This window comes from Lampetra fluviatilis, unplaced genomic scaffold (assembly GCF_964198595.1).
Source record: "Lampetra fluviatilis unplaced genomic scaffold, kcLamFluv1.1 SCAFFOLD_165, whole genome shotgun sequence".
Lineage (NCBI taxonomy): Eukaryota > Metazoa > Chordata > Hyperoartia > Petromyzontiformes > Petromyzontidae > Lampetra > Lampetra fluviatilis.
In genome coordinates, this window is record NW_027620527.1 from 179,724 (window position 1) to 203,830 (window position 24,107).

Below are 24,107 nucleotides of genomic sequence, written 5' to 3' on the forward strand. Positions count from 1 at the left end.
GACCCTGCAGGTCATTGTTGACCCTGCATGCCAACGTCACTTCCGGCTCCCTTTGTGCCGCACCAACACCGCACGTGCAGACCTCTCCCTACGTCACTTCCCAACTGTCACCGGAAGTTATTGACCCCCCCCCCCGCCAACTTGGCCCCTCCCCCCCCCCACTCGTGACGTAATTTCCGTCGGAGTCTGAACGTCTACCGGCCGTGGTTGGTTAGTGGATCTGCGGCCTAGTCGTTAATTCCTCCCTCTCCCCCCTCTCTCGTGAAGCCTCGGTCTCGCCTGGATTCTCCGCCGAGAGAGAGCGGCCTCGGCCCCGCCAGAGCGCACGGGGGCGGCCGTGGTGGATTTGCGGCCTAGTCGCCAACTCCCCACGTCTCGAGAAGCCTCCGTCCTCGCCTGGATTCCCCGCCGAGGGAGCGCGGCCTCGGAGGGCGGCCGTGGTGGTGGATTTGCGGCCTAATAGGCAACTGTCGAGAAGCCTCGGTCTCGCCTAGATACCCCGCCGAGGTAAAGCGTCCACGGCCCCGCCGGGGCGAGGAGGGTGACGGTTGGTCGGTTGCGGCCTAGTCACCAACTCCCCACGTCTCAAGAAGCCTCGACCTCGCCTGGATTCTCCGCCGAGCGAGAGCCGCCTCGGCCCCGCCGGAGCGAGGAGGGTGCTGGGCTTGGTGTCGGCTCGGTTCTCTCTCCCCTCTCTCTCTCGCCGCGATGAAGCTGCTGAAGCCGCCCTGGGTCAACCACAATGGTGAGCGGGAGCCACTACAAGATGCGTGCGAGCCGGCGGCGACGCGATCGGCTGGAGTTGGGGGTTGCTGCGTTGATTGGCCCTTGCTGTTGATGAACGTTGATGGTGGTGGTTGTGGTGGTGCATGCATGGATGCTGCTGCTGCTGTGGTCTGTGTTTTTGTCTTTGTGTGTGTCTGTGTGTGCGTCTAGAAGCGTGTGTGTGTCTATATGCGTGTGTGCGTGTCTATATGCGTGTGTGTTTGTCTTTGTGTGTGTCTATGCGTGTGTCTGTGTGTGTCTATGCGTGTGTCTGTGTGTCTATGCGTGTGTGTCTATGCGTGTGTGTGTCTATATGCGTGTGTATTTGTCTTTGTGTGTGTCTGTGTGTGTTTGTCTATGCGTGTGTCTGTGTGTCTATATGCGTGTGTGTGTGTGTCTATATGCGTGTGTGTGTGTGTCTATATGCGTGCGTGTGTGTGTGTCTATATGCGGGTGTGTGTGTCTATATGCGTGCGTGTGTGTGTGTCTATATGCGTGTGTCTGTGTGTGTCTATAAGTCTGTGTGCATCTTTGTGTGCGTGTCTATGTGTGTGTCTATGTGGGTGGCGTTTGTGCACAGACTGCTTTACATGACATCACAACAACAGTCTGGACCACTGGACGGGTTCCGCAGGACTGGAAGGATGCCCTGGTGGTCCCCCTCTTTAAGAAGGGGGACCGCACCGACTGTAACTACAGGGGCATCTCACTCCTCAGTGTGCCGGGAAAGGTCCTGGGAAGCATTATTCAACATCGCCTTGCCAGGCACGCTGAGGAGAGAGGCTTGCGGAGCCCCAATGCGGTTTCACGAAAGGGCGGTCCTGCACAGATGCCATATTTTCTGTCCGTCTGCTACAGCAGAGGTGTAGGGAATTCCAACAAGACCTACATCTCTGCTTTATTGACCTGGTCAAGGCCTATGATGCCATCAACAGGCCAGGGCTCTGGGTTGTTCTTCGTGCTTTCGGAGTCCCTGAGCCTCTGCTCACGATCATTAAGGATCTTCATGATGGTGAGCGGGCCCGGGTAAAACTACGTGGCCGGGAGTCAGAGCCTTTCCCTGTACACCTTGGGGTGCGACAGAGATATCCTCTGTCTCCCACATTATTTGACATCTATTTTGACCACAGATATAATGGGAGGCTGATCGATGCCCGGGTGCGGTGAAAGGATGGCTCCCTATTGGTCAACCACGTTATGTATGCCTATGATTTGGTAATAGCTGCTCATTCAGAAGAGGAGTTGGAGACGCTGCTGCTGAGACTGGAGCGTGCCACTAGGAGGTGGGGCCTTACCATCAGCCCCACCAAAACTAAGCACCTTTCTGGGTATTTTTACCATCGGACACTCCACCCCCACAACTCCCAATCGGTGATGGGGCAGTTGTGGAGAGAGTGGAGAGTTTCCCATACCTGGGCAGTGCTCATGACCGGCTCCGGTTTAACAGCAGAGGTCTCACTCCGAATCAGTCGAGCGGCAATATCTTTTAATCGGCTGCGTAACGCTGTGTGGAAGCTACCTGGTCTGTCGCTCCGCATGAATCTTCGGGTCTTCTCAGCCACGGTCATTCCCTCCCTTCTCTACGCTTGCGAAACGTGGACCCCCCTAATGGAACATCTTCGCCGGTCAGAAACATTTAGGCTGGCCTGCCTACGATCCTTCCTGGGTTTAACCTGCAGGCTGGATTGTGTGAGGAGCTCACAAATCCTTGAATGATCTGGGCAAAGTCCCATCGGTAAGCTCTTCCGGCAGGCAAGGCTGCGTTGGCTGGGTCATGTAGCCCGCATGCCCAGCCACCGCATGCCTAAACAGCTTTTGTTCGGCCGGATCGAGGGGGCGAAACGGGCGCGGCAAAGGCTAGAGAAGAGATGGAGTGGTGTGGTACAGGAGGACGTGGAGCTGAGTGGACTTGCTGATGACTGGTACCAGCGGTGTCAAGATCGGCCTCTGTGGAGGAGGCTCGTGAAGGACGCTGCTGGGCAGTTGGAAGCAGTCGCCCTCCAACAACAACGGAGGGCGGAGGAGCGACGCTCACAACAACGAGCGGAGCGCCGGGCGGCTACTCGCTACTAACAGCACTTGCCTTACACTCTGTAAAGGTTACCCGGGGGATCTTTGTCTGTGTGTTGTCTTGCAGGGAAACCCATCTTTTCCTTGGACATTCACCCCGATGGACAGAAATTTGCAACTGGTGGCCAAGGTCAGATTTTCACACACGCTCACACACACACAGACACACACACAGACACACACACAGACACACACACAGACGACAACAACAACAACCGCCATTCGCCACTAAGTGGCGGTGACGTCACCACGACGCTTGTGCCAGGCCATGTGCACCCTGAGGCCACGTGAAGTGTCGAACGCCCGCTGGCAGGAGGTCACGGGGCAGACCCAGGTGCCACGGGTCGACTGACCGAGATGACCGAGATGACTGGCTGATGCACCACCTGTGCCCCCTACTGTGCCAACTTGCTGTGCTTTAGCCACCCGGCGCTCCGCTCGTTGTTGTGAGCGTCGCTCCTCCGCCCTCCGTTGTTGTCGGAGGGCGACTGCCTCCAACTGCCCAGTAGCGTCCTTCACGAGCCTCCTCCACTGAGGCCGATCTTGACACCGCTGGTACCAGTCATCGGCAAGTCCACTCAGCTCCACGTCCTCCTGTACCACATCACTCCATCTCTTCTCTAGCCCGTGCCGCGCCCGTTTAGCCCCCTCGATCCGGCCAAACAAAAGCTGTTGAGGCATGCGGTGGCTGGGCATGCGGGCTACATGACCCAGCCAACGCAGCCTTGCCTGCCGGAGGAGCTCACTGATGGGACTTTGCCCAGATCTTTCAAGGACTTGTGAGCTCCTCACACAATCCAGCCTGGTTAAACCCAGGATGGATCGTAGGCAGGCCAGCCTAAATGTTTCCAACCGGCGAACACAGACACACACTCACACACACACACTCACACACACAGACACACACACGCTAACACACACACGCTAACACACACACGCTAACACACACTCACACACTCAGATACTCACACACTCACACAGACACTCACACACACACACGCTCACACAAGCTCACATACACACGCTAACACACACACACTAACACACACGCTCACACACACAACAACAACAACAACCGCCATTCACCACTAAGTGGCGGTGACGTCACCACGACACACGCTAACACACACGTTAACACACACTAACACACTAACAAACACACTAACACACACAAACGTACTAACACATATACCAACAAAGACAAAGATCCCCCAGGTAGCCTCTAGCAGGCTGTAGGGGCAAGTGCTGTTAGTAGCGAGTAGCAGCACCTACACACACAGACAATCGATTGTTGTTGTGGTTGTGGTTGTTGTTGTGGTTGTTGTTGTGGTTGTTGTTGTTGACGCAGGAGAGGATTCCGGCAAGGTTGTGATCTGGAACCTGGCCCCAGTGAGGAGCGAAGCCGAAGAGAAGAACAACAACCACCACTCCACACGCGTGTTGTGTCAGATGGACAATCACCTGGGTGACACAACAACCACAACCACTACACACAACAACAACCACTACACACAACAACCACCACTCCACACGCGTGTTGTGTCAGATGGACAATCACCTGGGTGACACAACAACCACAACCACTACACACAACAACAACCACTACACACAACAACCACCACTCCACACGCGTGTTGTGTCAGATGGACAATCACCTGGGTGACACAACAACCACAACCACTACACACAACAACAACCACTACACACAACAACAACCACTACACACAACAACCACCACTCCACACGCGTGTTGTGTCAGATGGACAATCACCTGGGTGACACAACAACCACAACCACTACACACAACCACAACCACTACACACAACAACAACCACTACACACAACAACCACCACTCCACACGCGTGTTGTGTCAGATGGACAATCACCTGGGTGACACAACAACCACAACCACTACACACAACAACAACCACTACACACAACAACAACCACTACACACAACAACCACCACTCCACACGCGTGTTGTGTCAGATGGACAATCACCTGGGTGACACAACAACCACAACCACTACACACAACCACAACCACTACACACAACAACAACCACTACACACAACAACCACCACTCCACACGCGTGTTGTGTCAGATGGACAATCACCTGGGTGACACAACAACCACAACCACTACACACAACAACAACCACTACACACAACAACAACCACTACACACAACAACCACCACTCCACACGCGTGTTGTGTCAGATGGACAACCACCTGGGTGACACAACAACCACAACCACTACACACAACCACAACCACTACACACAACAACAACCACTACACACAACAACCACCACTCCACACGCGTGTTGTGTCAGATGGACAATCACCTGGGTGACACAACAACCACAACCACTACACACAACAACAACCACTACACACAACAACAACCACTACACACAACAACCACCACTCCACACGCGTGTTGTGTCAGATGGACAACCACCTGGGTGACACAACAACAACCATCACTACACACAACAACCACAACAACAACTACACACAACAAGAACAACCACTACACACAACGACAACCACCAACATGCTACACGCGTGTTGTGTCAGATGGACAACCACCTGGGTGTGTGCGTGTTGTTGCGTGTGCTTAGCGTGTCAACTGTGTTAATCGTGTGTGCGTGTTTTTGTTGCGTGTGCTTAGCATGTGTGCACGGTGTTAATCGTGTGTACGTGTTGTTGTTGCGTGTGCTTAGCGTGTGTGCACTGTGTTAATCGTGTTGTTGTTGTTGCGTGTGCTTAGCGTGTGTGCACTGTGTTAATCGTGTTGTTGTTGCGTGTTGTTGTTGCGTGTGCTTAGCGTGTGTCAACTGTGTGCGGTGGTCCAACTCCGGCTCTCTGCTTGCGTCTGGGAGTGACGACAAACTCGTCATGATCTGGAAACCAGCAACGTGAGTCACACGACAACAACAACAACGTCAACAACAACAACGTCAACAACAACAACGTCAACAACAACAACATCAACAACAACAACAACGTCAACAACAACATTGACAATAACATCAACATCAACAACATCAACAACATCAACAACATCAACAACATCAACAACAACGTCAACAACAACAACAACAACATCAACAATAACATCAACAATAACATCAACACTAACAACATCAACACTAACAACATCAACACTAACAACATCAACACTAACAACATCAACACTAACAACATCAACACTGACAACATCAACACTAACAACATCAACACTAACAACATCAACACTAACAACATCAACACTAACAACATCAACACTAACAACATCAACACTAACAACATCAACACTAACAACATCAACACTAACAACATCAACACTAACAACATCAACACTAACAACATCAACACTGACAACATCAACACTGACAACATCAACAACACTAACAACATCAACAACACTAACAACATCAACAACACTAACAACATCAACAACACTAACAACATCAACACTAACAACATCAACACTAACAACATCAACACTAACAACATCAACACTAACAACATCAATACTAACAGCATCAACACTAACAACATCAACACTAACAACATCAACACTAACAACATCAACACTAACAACATCAACACTAACAACATCAACACTAACAACATCAACACTAACAACATCAACACTAACAACATCAACACTAACAACATCAACACTAACAACATCAACACTAACAACATCAACACTAACAACATCAACACTAACAACATCAACACTAACAACATCAACACTAACAACATCAACACTGACAACATCAACAACACTAACAACATCAACACTAACAACATCAACACTGACAACATCAACAACACTGACAACATCAACAACACTAACAACATCAACAACACTAACAACATCAACACTAACAACATCAACACTAACAACATCAACACTAACAACATCAACACTAACAACATCAACACTAACAGCATCAACACTAACAACATCAACACTAACAACATCAACACTAACAACATCAACACTAACAACATCAACACTAACAACATCAACACTAACAACATCAACACTAACAACATCAACACTAACAACACTAACAACATCAACACTAACAACATCAACACTAACAACATCAACACTGACAACATCAACACTGACAACATCAACACTAACAACATCAACATCAACAACATCAACACTAACAACATCAACACTAACAACATCAACACTAACAACATCAACACTGACAACATCAACACTGACAACATCAACACTGACAACATCAACACTGACAACATCAACACTAACAACATCAACAACATCAACACTAACAACATCAACACTAACAACATCAACACTGACAACATCAACACTAACAACATCAACACTAACAACATCAACACTAACAACATCAACAACATCAACACTAACAACATCAACACTAACAACATCAACACTAACAACATCAACACTAACAACATCAACACTAACAACATCAACACTAACAACATCAACACTAACAACATCAACACTGACAACATCAACACTAACAACATCAACACTAACAACATCAACACTAACAACATCAACACTAACAACATCAACAACACTAACAACATCAACACTAACAACATCAACACTAACAACATCAACACTAACAACATCAACACTAACAACATCAACACTAACAACATCAACAACATCAACACTAACAACATCAACACTAACAACATCAACACTAACAACATCAACACTAACAACATCAACACTAACAACATCAACACTAACAACATCAACACTAACAACATCAACACTAACAACATCAACACTAACAACATCAACACTGACAACATCAACACTAACAACATCAACACTAACAACATCAACACTAACAACATCAACACTAACAACATCAACACTAACAACATCAACACTAACAACATCAACACTAACAACATCAACACTAACAACATCAACACTAACAACATCAACACTGACAACATCAACACTGACAACATCAACACTAACAACATCAACAACATCAACACTAACAACATCAACACTAACAACATCAACACTGACAACATCAACACTAACAACATCAACACTAACAACATCAACACTAACAACATCAACACTAACAACATCAACACTAACAACATCAACACTAACAACATCAACACTAACAACATCAACACTAACAACATCAACACTAACAACATCAACACTAACAACATCAACACTAACAACATCAACACTGACAACATCAACACTAACAACATCAACACTAACAACATCAACACCAACAACATCAACACCAACAACATCAACACTAACAACATCAACACTGACAACATCAACACTAACAACATCAACACTAACAACATCAACACTAACAACATCAACAACATCAACACTAACAACATCAACACTAACAACATCAACACTAACAACATCAACACCAACAACATCAACACCAACAACATCAACACTAACAACATCAACACTGACAACATCAACACTAACAACATCAACACTAACAACATCAACACTAACAACATCAACAACATCAACACTAACAACATCAACACTAACAACATCAACACTAACAACATCAACACTAACAACATCAACACTAACAACATCAACACTAACAACATCAACACTAACAACATCAACAACACTAACAACATCAACACTAACAACATCAACACTAACAACATCAACACTAACAACATCAACACTAACAACATCAACATCAACAACATCAACACTAACAACATCAACACTAACAACATCAACACTGACAACATCAACACTAACAACATCAACACTAACAACATCAACACTAACAACATCAACAACATCAACACTAACAACATCAACACTAACAACATCAACACTAACAACATCAACACTAACAACATCAACACTAACAACATCAACACTAACAACATCAACACTAACAACATCAACACTAACAACATCAACACTGACAACATCAACACTAACAACATCAACACTAACAACATCAACACTAACAACATCAACACTAACAACATCAACAACACTAACAACATCAACACTAACAACATCAACACTAACAACATCAACACTAACAACATCAACACTAACAACATCAACACTAACAACATCAACACTAACAACATCAACAACATCAACACTAACAACATCAACACTAACAACATCAACACTAACAACATCAACACTAACAACATCAACACTAACAACATCAACACTAACAACATCAACACTAACAACATCAACACTAACAACATCAACACTGACAACATCAACACTGACAACATCAACACTAACAACATCAACACTAACAACATCAACACTAACAACATCAACACTAACAACATCAACACTAACAACATCAACACTAACAACATCAACACTAACAACATCAACACTGACAACATCAACACTGACAACATCAACACTAACAACATCAACAACATCAACACTAACAACATCAACACTAACAACATCAACACTGACAACATCAACACTAACAACATCAACACTAACAACATCAACACTAACAACATCAACAACATCAACACTAACAACATCAACACTAACAACATCAACACTAACAACATCAACACTAACAACATCAACACTAACAACATCAACACTAACAACATCAACACTAACAACATCAACACTGACAACATCAACACTAACAACATCAACACTAACAACATCAACACCAACAACATCAACACCAACAACATCAACACTAACAACATCAACACTGACAACATCAACACTAACAACATCAACACTAACAACATCAACACTAACAACATCAACAACATCAACACTAACAACATCAACACTAACAACATCAACACTAACAACATCAACACCAACAACATCAACACCAACAACATCAACACTAACAACATCAACACTGACAACATCAACACTAACAACATCAACACTAACAACATCAACACTAACAACATCAACAACATCAACACTAACAACATCAACACTAACAACATCAACACTAACAACATCAACACTAACAACATCAACACTAACAACATCAACACTAACAACATCAACACTAACAACATCAACAACACTAACAACATCAACACTAACAACATCAACACTAACAACATCAACACTAACAACATCAACACTAACAACATCAACACTAACAACATCAACACTAACAACATCAACACTAACAACATCAACACTAACAACATCAACACTAACAACATCAACACTGACAACATCAACACTGACAACATCAACACTAACAACATCAACACTAACAACATCAACACTGACAACATCAACACTAACAACATCAACACTAACAACATCAACACTAACAACATCAACACTAACAACATCAACACTAACAACATCAACACTGACAACATCAACACTGACAACATCAACACTGACAACATCAACACTAACAACATCAACACTAACAACATCAACACTAACAACATCAACACTAACAACATCAACACTAACAACATCAACACTAACAACATCAACACTAACAACATCAACACTAACAACATCAACACTAACAACATCAACACTAACAACATCAACACTAACAACATCAACACTAACAACATCAACACTAACAACATCAACACTAACAACATCAACACTAACAACATCAACACTAACAACATCAACACTAACAACATCAACACTAACAACATCAACACTGACAACATCAACATCAACAACATCAACACTAACAACATCAACACTAACAACATCAACACTGACAACATCAACACTAACAACATCAACACTAACAACATCAACACTAACAACATCAACACTAACAACATCAACACTAACAACATCAACACTGACAACATCAACACTGACAACATCAACACTAACAACATCAACACTGACAACATCAACAACACTGACAACATCAACACTAACAACATCAACACTAACAACATCAACACTAACAACATCAACACTAACAACATCAACACTAACAGCATCAACACTAACAACATCAACACTAACAACATCAACACTAACAACAACACTAACAACATCAACACTAACAACATCAACACTAACAACATCAACACTAACAACATGCACACTAACAACATCAACACTGCAACACGAGTTCATGTTGTTGTTGTGGTGCAAGTTCATGTTGTTGATGTTGTTGATGTTGTTGTTGATGTTGTTGATGTTGTTGATGTTGATGCTGCAGGTTCATTGGGCCCAGCGCTGTGTTTGGTTCGGCCTCGTCGCTGGTTGTTGTTGTGGTGGTGGTGCAGGTTCATGTTGTTGATGTTGATGTTGTTGATGTTGTTGATGTTGTTGTTGTTGATGTTGATGTTGTTGATGTTGTTGTTGATGTTGATGCTGCAGGTTCATTGGGCCCAGCGCTGTGTTTGGTTCGGCCTCGTCGCTTGTTGTTGTTGATGTTGTTGATGTTGTTGATGTTGTTGTTGATGTTGTTGATGTTGTTGTTGATGTTGTTGATGTTGATGCTGCAGGTTCATTGGGCCCAGCGCTGTGTTTGGTTCGGCCTCGTCGCTGGTTGTTGTTGTGGTGGTGGTGCAGGTTCATGTTGTTGATGTTGATGTTGTTGATGTTGTTGATGTTGTTGTTGTTGATGTTGATGTTGTTGATGTTGTTGTTGATGTTGATGCTGCAGGTTCATTGGGCCCAGCGCTGTGTTTGGTTCGGCCTCGTCGCTTGTTGTTGTTGATGTTGTTGATGTTGTTGATGTTGTTGTTGATGTTGTTGATGTTGTTGTTGATGTTGTTGATGTTGATGCTGCAGGTTCATTGGGCCCAGCGCTGTGTTTGGTTCGGCCTCGTCGCTGGTTGTTGTTGTGGTGGTGGTGCAGGTTCATGTTGTTGATGTTGATGTTGTTGATGTTGTTGATGTTGTTGTTGTTGATGTTGATGTTGTTGATGTTGTTGTTGATGTTGATGCTGCAGGTTCATTGGGCCCAGCGCTGTGTTTGGTTCGGCCTCGTCGCTTGTTGTTGTTGATGTTGTTGATGTTGTTGTTGATGTTGTTGATGTTGTTGTTGATGTTGTTGATGTTGATGCTGCAGGTTCATTGGGCCCAGCGCTGTGTTTGGTTCGGCCTCGTCGCTGGTTGTTGTTGTGGTGGTGGTGCAGGTTCATGTTGTTGATGTTGATGTTGTTGATGTTGTTGATGTTGTTGTTGTTGATGTTGATGTTGTTGATGTTGTTGTTGATGTTGATGCTGCAGGTTCATTGGGCCCAGCGCTGTGTTTGGTTCGGCCTCGTCGCTTGTTGTTGTTGATGTTGTTGATGTTGTTGATGTTGTTGTTGTTGTTGTTGTTGTTGATGTTGTTGATGTTGATGCTGCAGGTTCATTGGGCCCAGCGCTGTGTTTGGTTCGGCCTCGTCGCTGGTTGTTGTTGTGGTGGTGGTGCAGGTTCATGTTGTTGATGTTGATGTTGTTGATGTTGTTGATGTTGTTGTTGTTGATGTTGATGTTGTTGATGTTGTTGTTGATGTTGATGCTGCAGGTTCATTGGGCCCAGCGCTGTGTTTGGTTCGGCCTCGTCGCTTGTTGTTGTTGATGTTGTTGATGTTGTTGATGTTGTTGTTGATGTTGTTGATGTTGTTGTTGATGTTGTTGATGTTGATGCTGCAGGTTCATTGGGCCCAGCGCTGTGTTTGGTTCGGCCTCGTCGCTGGTGAGCAGCACGGAGCAGTGGAGGTGCTGCTCCATCCTGCGCGGACACACTGGAGGTACGGTACAACCACCACCACCACCACCACCACTACAACCACCACCACAACCACCACCACCACCACCACAACCACCACCACCACCACCACTACCACTACCACCACCACCACCACTACAACCACCACCACAACCACCACCACCACCACTACAACCACCACTACAACCACCACAACTACAACCACTACAACCACCACCACCACCACTACAACCACCACTACCACCACCACTACCACTACAACAACAACTACAACCACCACCACCACCACTACAACCACCACCACTACAACCACCACCACTACAACAACAACCACCACCACTACAACCACCACCACCACAACCACCACCACCACTACTACAACCACCACCACTACAACCACCACCACTACAACCACCACCACCACAACCACCACCACCACTACTACAACCACTACCACAACCACCACCACTACAACCACCACCACCACCACTACAACCACCACCACCACCACTACTACAACCACCACCACTACCACAACCACCACCACTACAACCACCACCACCACTACAACCACCACCACCACAACCACCACCACCACTACTACAACCACCACCACTACAACCACCACCACCACTACAACCACCACCACCACCACCACCACTACTACAACCACCACCACTACAACCACCACCACCACCACCACCACTACTACTACCACCACCACTACCACAACCACCACCACTACTACAACCACCACCACTACAACCACCACCACCACCACCACCACTACTACAACCACCACCACTACAACCACCACCACCACCACCACCACTACTACAACCACCACCACTACAACCACCACCACCACTACAACCACCACCACTACAACCACCACCACCACCACCACCACTACTACTACCACCACCACTACCACAACCACCACCACTACTACAACCACCACCACTACAACCACCACCACCACCACCACCACTACTACAACCACCACCACTACAACAACAACTACAACAACAACCACTACCACCACTACCGGCGGTGATAGCGATGTCGATGGTGGTGATGGTGTTGATGGTGTTGATGGTGATGGTGGTGATGGTGTTGATGGTGGTGATGGTGGTGATGGTGGTGATGGTGGTGATGGTGGTGATGGTGTTGATGGTGGTGATGGTGTTGATGGTGGTGATGGTGGTGGTGGTGGTGATGGTGGTGGTGGTGTTGATGGTGGCGATGGTGTTGATGGTGGTGATGGTGTTGATGGTGGTGATGGTGGTGATGGTGGTGATGGTGTCGATGGTGGTGATGGTGGTGGTGGTGGTGATGGTGGCGATGGTGTTGATGGTGTTGATGGTGGTGATGGTGGTGATGGTGGTGATGGTGTTGATGGTGTTGATGGTGGTGATGGTGGTGATGGTGTTGATGGTGTTGATGGTGGTGATGGTGGTGATGGTGTTGATGGTGTTGATGGTGGTGATGGTGTTGATGGTGGTGATGGTGGTGATGGTGGTGATGGTGGTGATGGTGTTGATGGTGGTGATGGTGGTGATGGTGGTGGTGGTGGTGGTGGTGATGGTGGTGGTGGTGTTGATGGTGGTGATGGTGGTGATGGTGTTGATGGTGTTGATGGTGGTGATGGTGGTGATGGTGTTGATGGTGTTGATGGTGGTGATGGTGGTGATGGTGTTGATGGTGTTGATGGTGGTGATGGTGGTGATGGTGTTGATGGTGGTGATGGTGGTGATGGTGGTGATGGTGGTGATGGTGGTGATGGTGTTGATGGTGGTGATGGTGTTGATGGTGGTGATGGTGGTGGTGGTGGTGATGGTGGTGGTGGTGTTGATGGTGGCGATGGTGTTGATGGTGGTGATGGTGTTGATGGTGGTGATGGTGGTGATGGTGGTGATGGTGTCGATGGTGGTGATGGTGGTGGTGGTGGTGATGGTGGCGATGGTGTTGATGGTGTTGATGGTGTTGATGGTGGTGATGGTGGTGATGGTGGTGATGGTGTTGATGGTGTTGATGGTGGTGATGGTGGTGATGGTGTTGATGGTGTTGATGGTGGTGATGGTGGTGATGGTGTTGATGGTGTTGATGGTGGTGATGGTGGTGATGGTGTTGATGGTGGTGATGGTGGTGATGGTGGTGATGGTGGTGATGGTGGTGATGGTGTTGATGGTGGTGATGGTGTTGATGGTGGTGATGGTGGTGGTGGTGGCGATGGTGGTGGTGGTGTTGATGGTGGCGATGGTGTTGATGGTGGTGATGGTGTTGATGGTGGTGATGGTGGTGATGGTGGTGATGGTGTCGATGGTGGTGATGGTGGTGGTGGTGGTGATGGTGGCGGCGATGGTGTTGATGGTGTTGATGGTGTTGATGGTGGTGATGGTGGTGATGGTGGTGATGGTGTCGATGGTGGTGATGGTGTTGATGGTGGTGATGGTGGTGATGGTGATGGTGTTGATGGTGGTGATGGTGGTGATGGTGGTGATGGTGTTGATGGTGTTGATGGTGGTGATGGTGGTGATGGTGGTGATGGTGTTGATGGTGGTGATGGTGGTGATGGTGGTGATGGTGTTGATGGTGTTGATGGTGGTGATGGTGGTGATGGTGTTGATGGTGTTGATGGTGGTGATGGTGGTGATGGTGTTGATGGTGTTGATGGTGGTGATGGTGGTGATGGTGTTGATGGTGGTGATGGTGGTGATGGTGGTGATGGTGGTGATGGTGGTGATGGTGTTGATGGTGGTGATGGTGTTGATGGTGGTGATGGTGGTGGTGGTGGTGATGGTGGTGGTGGTGTTGATGGTGGCGATGGTGTTGATGGTGGTGATGGTGTTGATGGTGGTGATGGTGGTGATGGTGGTGATGGTGTCGATGGTGGTGATGGTGGTGGTGGTGGTGATGGTGGCGATGGTGTTGATGGTGTTGATGGTGTTGATGGTGGTGATGGTGGTGATGGTGGTGATGGTGTTGATGGTGTTGATGGTGGTGATGGTGGTGATGGTGTTGATGGTGTTGATGGTGGTGATGGTGGTGATGGTGTTGATGGTGTTGATGGTGGTGATGGTGGTGATGGTGTTGATGGTGGTGATGGTGGTGATGGTGGTGATGGTGGTGATGGTGGTGATGGTGTTGATGGTGGTGATGGTGGTGGTGGTGGTGATGGTGGTGGTGGTGTTGATGGTGGTGATGGTGGTGATGGTGTTGATGGTGTTGATGGTGGTGATGGTGGTGATGGTGTTGATGGTGTTGATGGTGGTGATGGTGGTGATGGTGTTGATGGTGTTGATGGTGGTGATGGTGGTGATGGTGTTGATGGTGGTGATGGTGGTGATGGTGGTGATGGTGGTGATGGTGGTGATGGTGTTGATGGTGGTGATGGTGTTGATGGTGGTGATGGTGGTGGTGATGGTGGTGGTGGTGTTGATGGTGGCGATGGTGGTGATGGTGTTGATGGTGGTGATGGTGGTGATGGTGGTGATGGTGGTGATGGTGTCGATGGTGGTGATGGTGGTGGTGGTGGTGATGGTGGCGATGGTGTTGATGGTGTTGATGGTGTTGATGGTGGTGATGGTGGTGATGGTGGTGATGGTGTTGATGGTGGTGATGGTGGTGATGGTGTTGATGGTGTTGATGGTGGTGATGGTGGTGATGGTGTTGATGGTGTTGATGGTGGTGATGGTGGTGATGGTGGTGATGGTGGTGATGGTGGTGATGGTGGTGATGGTGTTGATGGTGGTGATGGTGGTGGTGGTGGTGATGGTGGTGGTGGTGTTGATGGTGGCGATGGTGTTGATGGTGGTGATGGTGTTGATGGTGGTGATGGTGGTGATGGTGGTGATGGTGTCGATGGTGGTGATGGTGGTGGTGGTGGTGATGGTGGCGATGGTGTTGATGGTGTTGATGGTGTTGATGGTGGTGATGGTGGTGATGGTGGTGATGGTGTCGATGGTGGTGATGGTGTTGATGGTGGTGATGGTGGTGATGGTGGTGATGGTGGTGATGGTGTTGATGGTGGTGATGGTGTTGATGGTGGTGATGGTGTCGATGGTGGTGATGGTGGTGGTGGTGGTGATGGTGGCGATGGTGTTGATGGTGTTGATGGTGTTGATGGTGGTGATGGTGGTGATGGTGGTGATGGTGTCGATGGTGGTGATGGTGGTGGTGGTGGTGATGGTGGCGATGGTGTTGATGGTGGTGATGGTGGTGATGGTGGTGATGGTGTTGATGGTGGTGATGGTGTTGATGGTGGTGATGGTGTCGATGGTGGTGATGGTGGTGGTGGTGGTGGTGATGGTGGCGATGGTGTTGATGGTGTTGATGGTGTTGATGGTGGTGATGGTGGTGATGGTGTTGATGGTGTTGATGGTGGTGATGGTGGTGATGGTGTTGATGGTGGTGATGGTGGTGATGGTGGTGATGGTGTTGATGGTGGTGATGGTGTTGATGGTGGTGATGGTGTCGATGGTGGTGATGGTGGTGGTGGTGGTGATGGTGGCGATGGTGTTGATGGTGTTGATGGTGTTGATGGTGTTGATGGTGTTGATGGTGGTGATGGTGGTGATGGTGGTGATGGTGTTGATGGTGGTGATGGTGTTGATGGTGTTGATGGTGGTGATGGTGGTGATGGTGGTGATGGTGGTGATGGTGGTGATGGTGTTGATGGTGGTGATGGTGTTGATGGTGGTGATGGTGGTGATGGTGTTGATGGTGGTGATGGTGGTGATGGTGGTGATGGTGTTGATGGTGGTGATGGTGTTGATGGTGGTGATGGTGTCGATGGTGTTGATGGTGGTGGTGGTGGTGATGGTGGCGATGGTGTTGATGGTGTTGATGGTGGTGATGGTGGTGATGGTGGTGATGGTGGTGATGGTGTTGATGGTGGTGATGGTGTTGATGGTGGTGATGGTGTCGATGGTGGTGATGGTGGTGGTGGTGGTGATGGTGGCGATGGTGTTGATGGTGTTGATGGTGTTGATGGTGGTGATGGTGGTGATGGTGGTGATGGTGTCGATGGTGGTGATGGTGGTGGTGGTGGTGATGGTGGCGATGGTGTTGATGGTGTTGATGGTGTTGATGGTGGTGATGGTGGTGATGGTGGTGATGGTGTTGATGGTGGTGATGGTGTTGATGGTGGTGATGGTGTCGATGGTGGTGATGGTGGTGGTGGTGGTGATGGTGGCGATGGTGTTGATGGTGTTGATGGTGTTGATGGTGTTGATGGTGGTGATGGTGGTGATGGTGTTGATGGTGTTGATGGTGGTGATGGTGGTGATGGTGGTGATGGTGGTGATGGTGTTGATGGTGGTGATGGTGGTGATGGTGGTGATGGTGTTGATGGTGGTGATGGTGTTGATGGTGGTGATGGTGTCGATGGTGGTGGTGGTGGTGATGGTGGCGATGGTGTTGATGGTGTTGATGGTGTTGATGGTGGTGATGGTGGTGATGGTGTTGATGGTGTTGATGGTGTTGATGGTGGTGATGGTGGTGATGGTGGTGATGGTGGTGATGGTGTTGATGGTGGTGATGGTGTTGATGGTGTTGATGGTGGTGATGGTGGTGATGGTGGTGATGGTGGTGATGGTGTTGATGGTGGTGATGGTGGTGATGGTGTTGATGGTGGTGATGGTGGTGATGGTGGTGATGGTGTTGATGGTGGTGATGGTGTTGATGGTGGTGATGGTGTCGATGGTGGTGATGGTGGTGGTGGTGGTGATGGTGGCGATGGTGTTGATGGTGTTGATGGTGTTGATGGTGTTGATGGTGGTGATGGTGTTGATGGTGTTGATGGTGGTGATGGTGTCGATGGTGGTGATGGTGTTGATGGTGGTGATGGTGGTGATGGTGTCGATGGTGGTGATGGTGGTGGTGGTGGTGATGGTGCTGGTGATGGTGATGGTGTTGATGGTGTTGATGGTGGTGATGGTGTTGATGGTGTTGATGGTGGTGATGGTGTCGATGGTGGTGATGGTGTCGATGGTGGTGATGGTGTTGATGGTGGTGATGGTGGTGATGGTGTTGATGGTGGTGATGGTGTTGATGGTGGTGATGGTGTCGATGGTGGTGATGGTGGTGGTGGTGGTGATGGTGCTGGTGATGGTGATGGTGTTGATGGTGTTGATGGTGGTGATGGTGTTGATGGTGTTGATGGTGGTGATGGTGGTGATGGTGGTGATGGTGTTGATGGTGGTGATGGTGTTGATGGTGGTGATGGTGTCGATGGTGGTGATGGTGGTGATGGTGTCGATGGTGGTGGTGATGGTGGTGGTGGTGGTGATGGTGATGGTGGTGGTGGTGGTGATGGTGGTGATGGTGGTGATGGTGTTGATGGTGGTGATGGTGTTGATGGTGGTGGTGGTGGTGATGGTGGTGATGGTGGTGATGGTGGTGATGGTGTTGATGGTGGTGATGGTGTTGATGGTGGTGATGGTGTTGATGGTGGTGATGGTGTTGATGGTGTTGATGGTGTTGATGGTGGTGATGGTGTTGATGGTGGTGATGGTGTTGATGGTGTTGATGGTGGTGATGGTGTTGATGGTGGTGATGGTGGTGATGGTGGTGATGGTGTTGATGGTGGTGATGGTGTTGATGGTGGTGATGGTGTTGATGGTGTTGATGGTGGTGATGGTGTCGATGGTGGGTGATGGTGTTGATGGTGGTGATGGTGTTGATGGTGGTGGTGGTGGTGATGGTGGTGATGGTGTGATGGTGTTGATGGTGGTGATGGTGGTGGTGGTGGTGGTGGTGGTGATGGTGGTGGTGGTTGGGTGATGGTGGTGATGGTGTGTGGGTGATGGTGTTGTGGTGATGGTGTTGATGGTGGTGGTGGTGGTGATGGTGGTGTGGGTGTTGATGGTGGTGATGGTGTGATGGTGGTGATGGTGTTGATGGTGGTGATGGGTGTTGATGGTGTTGATGGTGTGATGGTGGTGGATGGTGTGATGGTGGTGATGGTGTGATGGTGTTGATGGTGGTGATGGTGTTGAGGTGGTGTGGTGTGATGTGTGGTGGTGATGGTGTTGATGGTGTGATGGTGTTGATGGTGGGTGTTGGTGTGATGGTGTTGATGGTGGTGATGGTGTGATGGTGGTGATGGTGTGATGGTGGTGATGGTGTGATGGTGGTGATGGTGTTGTTGGTGGGTGATGGTGTTGATGGTGGTGATGGTGTGATGGTGGTGATGGTGTTGATGGTGGTGATGGTGTTGTGGTGGTGATGGTGGTTGATGGTGGTGATGGTGGTGATGGTGGTGATGTGTTGATGGTGTGATGGTGGTGATGGGTGTTGATGGTGGTGATGGTGGTGATGGTGTGATGGTGTGGTGTGTGTGATGGTGTTGATGGTGGTGATGGTGTTGATGGTGGTGATGGTGTGATGGTGGTGATGGTGTCGATGGTGGTGATGGTGTCGATGGTGGTGATGGTGTTGATGGTGTGATGGTGGTGATGGTGTTGATGGTGGTGATGGTGTTGATGGTGGTGATGGTGGTGGTGTGTTGTGGTGTTGATGGTGTTGATGGTGGTGATGGTGTGATGGTGGTGATGGTGGTGATGGTGTGATGGTGGTGTGGTGGTGATGGTGGTGATGGTGTTGATGGTGGTGATGGTGTGATGGTGTTGATGGTGGTGATGGTGGGTGGATGGTGTTGGTGGTGGTGATGGGGTTGTGGTGGTGTGGTGTGTGGTGTTGTGGTGGTGTGGTGGTGTGGTGGTGATGGTGGTGGTGGGGTGGTGATGGTGGTGTGGGTGTTGTGGTGGTGTGGTGGTGTGGTGTTGTGGTGGTGATGGTGTTGTTGGTGGGTGTGGGTGTTGTGGTGGTGTGGTGTGGTGGTGGGTGGTGGTGGGTGGGTGGTGGTGGTGGGTGGTGGGTGGTGGTGGGGATGGTGTTGTGTGGTGATGGTGGTGGTGGTGTGGGTGTGGTGGTGATGGTGTGGGTGGTGGTGTGGTGTGGTGTGGTGGGGTGTGGTGGTGGTGGTGGTGGGGTGGGTGGTGGGGTGGTGGTGTGGTGTGTGGGGTGTGGGTGGTGGTGGTGGTGTTGTGGTGTGTGTTGATGGTGGTGGGTGTGGTGTGTGGTGTTGATGGTGTTGTTGATGTGATGGTTGTGTGTTGTGATGTGATGGTGTTGGTGGTGTGGGGGTGTTGTGTTGTGGTGTGTGGTGTTGTGTGGGTGTTGTTGTTGTGGTGGTGTTGTGGTGTGTGGGTGTTGGGTTGTGTGTGGTGGTGGTGGGTGGTGGTGTTGTGTGTGGGTGGTGGTGTGTTGTGTGAGGGTTGTGGGTGTGATGTTGTTGATGTTGTTGATGTTGTTGTTGATGGTGATGTGTTGTTGATGTTGTTGATGTTGATGTTGTAGTTGATGATGATGTTGTTGATGTTGTTGATGTTGTAGATGTGATGGTGTTGATGTTGTTGATGATGATGTTGTAGTTGATGTTGTTGATGTTAGATTGATGATGTTGATGTTGTTGTTGTTGATGTAGTTGATGATGTAGATGTGATGGATGTCGCCTTAGGTACCCAAGACGTGTGGATTGGCATCTGCAGACATCGACAAACACGTCATGATATGGAAGAGCACAAAAGTTCAGGTGATGCATCACTAAACATATCACCAGCATCATCACCACCATCATCACCACCATCATCATCACCAGCACTATCACCTCATCATCACCACCATCATCAATCATCATCCCATCATCATCATCACAACACCATCACCAACACCATCACCATCGTGTCTCTCCCCCCGCGTCTCTCCCCCCGCGTCCTCTCCCCCCATGTGTCTCTGTCTCCCCGCATCTCCCCGCGTCTCTCCCCGCGTCCTCTCCCCGTGTCTCTCCCCCCCGTGTCTCTCCCCCGTGTCTCTCCCGCGTCTCCTCCCCGCGTCTCTCCCGTGTCTCTCCCCGTGTCTCTCCCCGTGTCTCTCTCTCTCTCCCGCGTCTCTCCCGCGCTCTCCCGTGCGTCTCTCCCCCCGCGTCTCTCCCCCCGTGTCTCTCCCCCGTGTCTCTCCCGCGTCTCTCCCCCGCGTCTCTCCCCGTGTCTCTCCCCCGTGTCTCTCCGTCTCTCTCTCTCTCTCCCGGTCTCTCCCGCGTCTATCCCGGTCTTCCCGTGTCTTCCGCGCGGTCTCTCCCCCCGCGTCTCTCCCCCCGTGTCTCTCCCCGGTCTCTCCCGTCATCCCGTGTCTCTCCCCTCCCGTCTCTCCCCCGCGTCTCTCCCGCGTCTCCCGCGTCTCTCCCCCGTCTCTCCCTGCGTCTCCCCCGTGTCTCTCCCCGCATGTCTCTCCCCCCCGCGTCTCTCCCCCCGTGTCTCTCCCCGTGTCTCTCCCCGTGTCTCTCCCCCCGTGTCCTCTCCCCGGTCTCACCCCGCGCTCCCGCGTCTCCCCCGGTCTCTCCCGTGTCTCTCCCGGTCTCCGTGTCTCCCCCGTGTCTCTCCCGCGTCTCCCCCCGCGTCTCTCCCGTGTCTCTCCCCCCGTGTCTCTCCCCGTGTCTCTCTCTCTCCCCCGCGTCTCTCCCCGCGTCTCTCCCCGCGTCTCTCCCCGTGTCCTCTCCCCCGCGCGTCTCTCCCCCCGCGTCTCTCCCCCGTGTCTCTCCCCCCGTGTCTCTCCCCCGCGTCTCTCCCCCGTGTCTCTCCCCCCGTGTCTCTCCCCCGCGTCTCTCCCCGCGTCTCTCCCGCGTCTCCGCGTCTCTCCCCGCGTCTCTCCTGCGTCTCCCCCGTGTCTCTCCCCGCATGTCTCTCCCCCCGCGTCTCTCCCCCCGTGTCTCTCCCCCGTGTCTCTCCCCCCGTGTCTCTCCCCCCGTGTCTCTCCCCGCGTCTCTCCCCGCGTCTCCCCGCGTCTCTCCCGCGTCTCTCCCCGTGTCTCTCCCCGCGTCTCTCCCCGTGTCTCTCCCCCGTGTCTCTCCGCGACTCCCCGCGTCTCTGTAGAGGTCGTGTCTGTGCTGCGTGGACACGCGGGCCTCGTGAAGGGGGTCACGTGGGACCCCGTGGGGTCGTACGTCGCTTCGCAAGCCGACGACCGCACGCTCATCGTGTGGAGAACTCGTGACTGGCAGCAGGAGACTTGCATCACGGAGCCCTTCAGGGAGGTCTGTCCCTGTGTGTGTGTCACTGTGTGTGTGTCACTGTGTGTGTGTCACTGTGTGTGTGTCACTGTGTGTGTGTCACTGTGTCACTGTGTGTGTGTCACTGTGTGTGTGTCACTGTGTGTGTGTCACTGTGTGTGTGTCACTGTGTGTGTGTGTCACTGTGTGTGTGTGTCACTGTGTGTGTGTCACTGTGTCACTGTGTCACTGTGTCACTGTGTGTGTGTGTCACTGTGTGTGTGTCACTGTGTCACTGTGTTGTGTCGTGTCACTGTGTGTGTGTCACTGTGTGTGTGTCACTGTGTGTGTGTCACTGTGTGTGTGTCACTGTGTGTGTGTCACTGTGTGTGTGTGTGTGTCACTGTGTGTGTGTGTGTGTCACTGTGTGTGTGTCACTGTGTGTGTGTCACTGTGTGTGTGTGTGTGTGTCACTGTGTGTGTGTGTCACTGTGTGTGTGTCACTGTGTGTGTGTCACTGTGTGTGTGTCACTGTGTGTGTGTCACTGTGTGTGTGTGTGTCACTGTGTGTGTGTGTGTCACTGTGTGTGTGTGTGTCACTGTGTGTGTGTGTGTCACTGTGTGTGTGTGTGTCACTGTGTGTGTGTGTGTCACTGTGTGTGTGTGTGTCACTGTGTGTGTGTGTGTCACTGTGTGTGTGTCACTGTGTGTGTGTCACTGTGTCAGTGTGTGTGTGTCAGTGTGTGTGTGTCACTGTGTGTGTGTCACTGTGTGTGTGTGTGTCAGTGTGTGTGTGTCACTGTGTGTGTCACTGTGTCAGTGTGCTGGTACTACACACGTGTTGCGGCTGGGCTGGTCACCTGACGGACACTACGTGGTGTCACTGTGTGTGTGTGTGTCACTGTGTGTGTGTGTCACTGTGTGTGTGTGTCACTGTGTGTGTGTGTCACTGTGTGTGTGTGTCACTGTGTGTGTGTGTGTGTCACTGTGTGTGTCACTGTGTCAGTGTGCGGGTACCACACACGTACTACGTCTGGGCTGGTCACCTGACGGACACTACGTGGTGTCGGCTCACGCGATGAACAACGCGGGACCCACGGCGCAGATTGTGGAGCGCGGCGGCTGGAGGGCCGGGATGGACTTTGTGGGACACCGCAAGGCCGTCACCGCCGTGGTGAGTGAGCGAGCGAGTGAGAGCGAGTGAGCTCAGCCGCTCACCTCGCTCGCCCACTCACTCGCTCACCTACTCACTCGCCCGCTCACTCTCTCGCTGAAACGCTCGCCCACTCGCTCGCCCGCTCACTCGCTCTCTTGCTTTTTCACTCACTCACTCACTCGCTCGCTCGCTCACTCACTCGCCCACTCACTCGCTCACTCACTTGCCCACACACTCACTCACTCACCACTCACACACTCGCTCACTCACTTCGCTCGCTCACCTCGCCCACTCACTC

The 24,107-nt window shown here is 49.9% G+C and overlaps 1 protein-coding gene across 1 annotated transcript; it reads left to right on the forward strand.

Annotated features, from left to right (window-relative positions):
* Positions 1–144: 144 nt before the first annotated feature.
* Positions 145–21,121, forward strand: LOC144954016 (protein HIRA-like). Its single transcript, XM_078884596.1, has 5 exons — positions 145–745; positions 2,903–2,965; positions 4,184–4,300; positions 12,527–12,624; positions 21,106–21,121. Exons 1-4 carry the CDS (start codon positions 709–711, stop codon positions 12,571–12,573), a joined length of 264 nt encoding a protein of 87 aa, XP_078740722.1. The 5' UTR covers positions 145–708; the 3' UTR covers positions 12,574–12,624; positions 21,106–21,121.
* Positions 21,122–24,107: the final 2,986 nt, after the last annotated feature.